Below are 6,000 nucleotides of genomic sequence, written 5' to 3' on the forward strand. Positions count from 1 at the left end.
AGGGCATCAGAACACAGTTGTATGCACTACTAAGAAGGCTAGCATGTATGGAGCCGGTAATGGGGATCTATCCCACTGAGATTTTTACCTAAGACGGCCAAATAATCAGTGTTCCTGCCTCACATTAGCGGAGAGTGTCATCTGGAGTGACTGAGATGCTTCTGAGGGCAAGCCCAAGAGCCTGAGGCTTGGAGAGGAGGGAATTCCCTCCTCGTTGCTTTCTTCCCCCATCTGCGCGTAGATTGCGTACCCAGTCAGCCTTTCTCATGCAGGACTACCGACGAGGTGTTGTGCAAATGTTCCAACCTCAAGGAGGGAGGTGGGGGGAATGCCTCTTTGGATAGTTTTTCCTCTGCCTCCTCTTAGAACATAGCATAAAATCAGTACCACATGCATTTATTCACCAGGGAATTGCGTCCTTGCAGTATTGCTTTCAGATTACAAAACAAAAGGTCATTTCCTCTGATTTTCAACACTTCTTAAGGTCCAGTTTGTACAGTCTTATATTCATTTGGCACATGCTTATTTAATGCCTATTATGGTCTCTGGTAGGCTCTACAGCGGAGCACTGAGCAAGACAAACAAAAACCCTTGCTTTTTTGGAGTTGACATTTCAATGTGGGAGACAGGCAGTAAATAAATGCATCAATAAATATATAATAGGGCAGGGGGTGTGTGTTGAAGCAGATATGGATAAGGTGGTGACATCTGAACAGAGACCGGAAGAGATGAGGGCATAATTGAGAAAATAGCTAGAGAGAAGTTTTTAAACCAGTGAGAAGAACACATGCAAAGGTCCTGTCATAGGAAAGTAGCGGGTATACTGAAGCAACTAGGAAGGCAGTGTGGCTGGAGGTGATTGAGAAGGGAAGAGGTAGTAAAGTTGCAAGAATGTCTTCTAGAGCCAAGCTGCCCAGGTTCAAGCCCCAGTTCTACCATATACAAGTTAGGTGACCTCAAGCAAGTTATTTGTCCTTTCTGTGCCTCAAGGTTCTCATCTGTAAAATGATGATAATGGTAACACCTACCTCATAGGCTTGTTACAAGGATAAATAATTAGAAAGCCCTTAGAACAGTGCCTGACGGATAGTAAGTGCTCCCTAATGAATCTTAAACCAAGAAAGAAGAAAAATGACTTGAGATGACGTGATGGTTAATTTCATGTGGTAACCTGATGGAGTCATGGGAATACGCAGATGTTTGCCTCAACATTATTCTGTGTGTGTCTATAAGGGTGTTCCTGGAGGAGATCGAGATTTGAATCGGTAGCCCAGTAAACCAGATTGCCCTCCCCTATGTGGGTGGGCCTCATCCAATCTAGTAAAGACCTGAATAGAACAAAATGAGGGGTAAGGGAGAATTTGAGATCTTGCCTGATTTTGAGCTGGAACACTGGTCTTTTCCACTGAGATTGGAACTTACACCGCTGGCTCTCCTGGGTCTCCAGTTTGCAGATAGCAGAACGTGGGACTTCTCAGCCTCCATAACCATGTCAGCCAATTCCTTATGATAAATCTCTATATATGCAATATATAAAATTAGATATGCTAAGATTATATATAAATATAAATTTAAATAAATAATTAGATATATTTAAATAAAGACATAAATTTATATAAGAACCCTGCCTGTTATAGATGAGGTGCTAAGCAGATCATACAGGACTTTACAGGCCACTCATGTTCATTGTAAGGACTTCAGGTTTATTCTGAGGAGGATGGGAAGCCAGTGGAGGTAGGAGCAGGGGCGGAAACAGGGAAGCCAGCTAGCAAGCCCTTGATGTAATTAGTGTAGGGAGATGTTGATGGCTCAGGCAGGGGTTGGGGCTTCAGGGATGGTGAGATATGGTTGGGTTCTAGGTGAACTTGAAGGGACAGCTAATAGGATTCTGCTGGTGTGATGGGGTGTCAGGCATTGAGGATGACTTGAAGGTGTTTGGCCCCAGCAATTGGGAAAATGAGGAACCCTAAAAATACAGTTATGTAGGGAGCACCTGGGTGGCTCCGTTGGTTAAGTGTCCAACTCTTGATCTCAGCTCAGGACTTGATCTCAGGGTCATGGGTTCAAGCCCTGCGTTGGGCTTTGTGCTGGGCATGGAGCCTACTTAAAAAGGGGGAAAAAATGTAGGACAGCAGCAGTTACTATCTTTATGGCCCCTTCTCAGGAGTGAGGCTGCCGAGGAGGGGCAGACTTAGTCTGTCCTGCCTACTTCTTTGCTTCTCGGTTGTAATTGCTCAAATAAGGACAAACAGATCCTCCCCCAAACAACCACTAATTTTCTGCTATAGCACAAAGTTCACACTTAAAAATGGACATGGTTTTTGTTCCCTGAAGGAGGTGGTGTGCACAGACCATCTCAGCTCATGCCACTGACAACCCGTTCTGCCGGTATTCCCAGTTCTTTGGTTCCTGGGAGATTCAGTTTCCCAAATCTTGCCATTTCTCCCCAGGAACTCAGCTTCCCATTCACTAAACTATGTGGTGTTTGAGCGGTTTCCCCCAATGTTATAGCTTGCACCAAGGGGGACAATTGAGCCTTTGTTGTAACACACACACACACATACACACACACACACACACACCCCTATAGCCTGCCCTCCCAACAAGTTTGCAGTATTTGAAGGGAGTTTTTTCAGCTTCTACCATTCCCAGTAATGGTGTCTAAATATTTTATGGCCCATTTTCAGCCAGGAGTTCAGTTCTTCTGCACACCAGCTAGCTGGGATAGCAAGGAGCACATGGTCCTGCCAGGTAAGTCCTGAGGTAATGACAAAGGCGGCTTATCTTCTCCCATCATGCAACTCAGGTCTCCTGAGGTGACTCACGAATGCTTCTGTGTCACGAGCAGTCTCAGCCCAGGCCCCGCAGGGACTTCGTCTATGCTAATGTTTTGGAGCCCTGTCCCAGCTCTTCTCCTCACCCGGTGTCAAGCTCTTAGAGCCTGGAGAGCCCACTGCCCAGCAACTACCGGCAGCAGAAGGAGACCACAAGTAAACATGCCAGGAAAGTGAGGACCCAGCAGTTAATCAAAACTCTCTGTGGTTTGGTGCTGGAAATAGAACGAGGACCTTGCCTGTGATGCTTCTCCCCCATCATGGAATTCCATACTTGGAAGACTTGGTCAGGAATTATGATCCCTGGTCAGAGATTGAAAGAGGCTTAAGAGATACAGCAATCAAATGCATTGCATGGTCCTTCTTTGGACCCTAATTTAAATGAACCGAAGGCTAGAAAAATTTTTCTAAATAATCCAGAAAATTGAACCCAGGAGTCACTGTCCATTTTGTTGGGTATGAATTCATGTATATCTCTCCACAAAGAGTAACAACACAGTGAAGAACCTGGACAATCCCTTTCCCAAATGATCAAAATTAATATTGTCAACAAGGCATGACATACTTCTGGATTGATACTCTGAGGACAGAAAAATCACCATGTGGATTCTAGCCAAAGAGTTGTAACCTGAATCTCATGGTAAAGCTATCAGAAAAACCCAAATGGAAGAAAACTCTGTAACATTACTGGCCTGTATTCTTTTAAAATGCCAAATTCTTGAAAGACAAGAAAAGGCTAAAAAGTTAATCCAGATTAAAGGAACTAGGGAGACATGACAGCTATATGCTGTCTGTGATTGTGGACCAGACTCTGTACTAAGAAATGGTGTAAAGACTATGTACTTAGAAATGCTATAAAGAACATTCATGGAATAATTGTTTAAATTGGAAAAAGGACTGCAGGTTAGATAAATTTAATAATGTTAAAGTTTCTGGAAATGATAACTGTATTGTGGTTATGCAGGAGAATATCCTTGTTCTTAGGAAAAATACACTGAAGTATTAAAGGGGGCTGGTGGCATTATATTTCCAGCCTATCATCAAAAGGTATGGAGATAAATTGTAGTAGGATGCACGTTCACCCACATAGCCTACTTCTTTCACCCAATACATTGGTGCCTTCTTCCTAGTTTACTATGCCCCAGCCATATTGGTCTTTGTATTCCTCAAGAATCAGGGCCTTTGCCCTCATTATTCCCCTGCCTGGAATGTTCTTGCTCCAGAAATTCACTTGACTGGCTTCTTCTCATCATTCAGGTCTCAGATAACCTCTTCAGAGAAACTTTCCTTGACTACCCAACCTAAGTGTTCCCTCTTCCCCAGAGCACTTATCATTATATGAAAATATTTAATTAGTTGATTTCTCTGCTTTTCCTTCTTTTTTCTACCTCTTTCCACTAGTATGTACACATCACGAGTGGAGGAACCTTGAGTAGGACTCTGTCTCCAGTACGTAGTGTCAGAAACATAAGTTCTCAATATATGTTTTTTTAATAAATGAGGGTGGGATGGAGTAGGGTAGGGTGGGAGGGACAGGATTCTAGGAGGAAAGTTGGCAGTATGGACGCGATTATTGGAGAGACTTTGTGTGTGTGCTCGTGTGTTACTGTCTAATGTTCTATCCTATACCAAGTACATTTTTTTAGAAGGGAGAAGGAGAAAGTTATATAAAACTTGCTTGTTTGAAACTTAGAGGCTGATCGTAATCAGCAATTTTGGAGAAAAAGAGGAATCAAAAGAAAGGAACTCTATTGACATTTCCATAACTCAATTGTAATGTCAGCAATTTCTCTTCGATGACAGAATCTGCACTAAGATTGCAGCTAGAACAGTAAAGGCATCTAGTTCCCAGTTACATCTGCATGGAATGGTTTGTCCTTTATTTTGGAAAATTCCCCTTCCATCTTACCCTGTTTAGATCAGTGTTAAAATTTCCGCATGCTATGGTATCAACACTTGGATGTCACCTTTAGCTCTCTTTAGCTTCACTTCCTGGTGACACCTCTCTTCAAATACTTTGATATGTGGACCTCTGATGTGGATCTCAGTTGTTCACAGTGTGTTCTTTGCATCATCTATAGTTCCTGCATCAGTGCAGATTCCTTGGCTAAAAACCAGAATCTCTGGGAAGGGACAAAAGGAAAATAGTCAACTTTTTAAAAATTTCATGTTTTTTTTTTTTTAATTAAAGTATACATCAAAAATCCAAAATGTGGGGATCCTGCGCAGCTTAGTCAGTTAAACATCTGACTCTTAGCTCAGGTCAGGTCTTGATTTCAGGACCATGAGTTCAAGCCCTGGATTGGGCTCCACACTGGGCATGGAGCCTATTTAAAGAAAAAAAAATCCCAAAACATACTGGAGGATGTGTAGTCAAGGGTTTCCTTCTAGCTCCTGTTTCTCAGCTACCCACTTCCCCTTCTCAGAAGTGTATATTGTTATATTATTTTCAGATATATTTTCCAGATTTCTTTTCATACATACACAAATACACGCATATATTCTGCCCCCCCTCTTTATTACACAAATGGCAGCATACTAGACTCCTGGTTTCTGTACACTGTTTTCTTTTATGTGCCAATGTATCTTAGAAAGTACTCCATATTGGTATATCAGGAACATCCCCATTTTAAAGTATGGATGTGCCATACTTAAAAAGTAGCCAATCAATAGGTATTTACATTTTTCCACCTTTTGATAATGAAAACAATACTGCATTGAATAACCCCCTACACATATCATTTCCCACGTGTGCAATTATATCTAAAGAAAAATTCCTGGGTCAAAGGATACAGACATTTTAAGTTTATGTTGGTGATTTATATCTTCATTCTTTGTTTCCTTAGCTGGGCTAGAGGATTATCAACTTTATTAATCTTTCCAACGAACCAGTCTTTGGTTTTGTTGATTTGTTCTATTGTATGTCGTCAGTTTCTGTTCTAATTTTTATTATTCTTTTGTTCTTCTTGCTTTAAGATCATGTTTTTTTTCTTAGTTTCCTAAGGCGGAGGCTTAGGTTATTAACTTTAGATTTTTCTGCTTTTCCAACATAAGATTAGATTTCTCTGGGCACATACCTCAATATTATCAAAGCCATCTATGAAAAACCCACTGCAAATATCATTCTCAATGGAGAAAAACTGAAAGCTTTTCCGCTAAGGTCAGG

At 41.6% G+C, this 6,000-nt stretch overlaps 1 protein-coding gene across 2 annotated transcripts in view; it reads right to left on the reverse strand.

The window, feature by feature from the left end:
• LOC111142125 (heme binding protein 1) overlaps positions 1 to 6,000 on the reverse strand; it is a 68,417-nt gene that overhangs the window by 37,290 nt on the left and 25,127 nt on the right. Inside the window, exons 2-3 of one of the 2 annotated variants that reach the window (XM_022495105.1) lie at positions 4,744 to 4,957; positions 1,423 to 1,517 (exon numbers count right to left, since the gene is read on the reverse strand). In XM_022495105.1, the coding sequence (XP_022350813.1) occupies positions 1,423 to 1,491 (69 nt within the window). In that variant the 5' untranslated portion in view covers positions 1,492 to 1,517; positions 4,744 to 4,957. The remainder of the gene's footprint in view (positions 1 to 1,422; positions 1,518 to 4,743; positions 4,958 to 6,000) is intronic. The other variant, XM_022495106.1, reaches the window with a different exon arrangement.

This window comes from Enhydra lutris, unplaced genomic scaffold (genome assembly GCF_002288905.1).
Source record: "Enhydra lutris kenyoni isolate GAN:26980312 unplaced genomic scaffold, ASM228890v2 scaffoldscaffold7, whole genome shotgun sequence".
Lineage (NCBI taxonomy): Eukaryota > Metazoa > Chordata > Mammalia > Carnivora > Mustelidae > Enhydra > Enhydra lutris.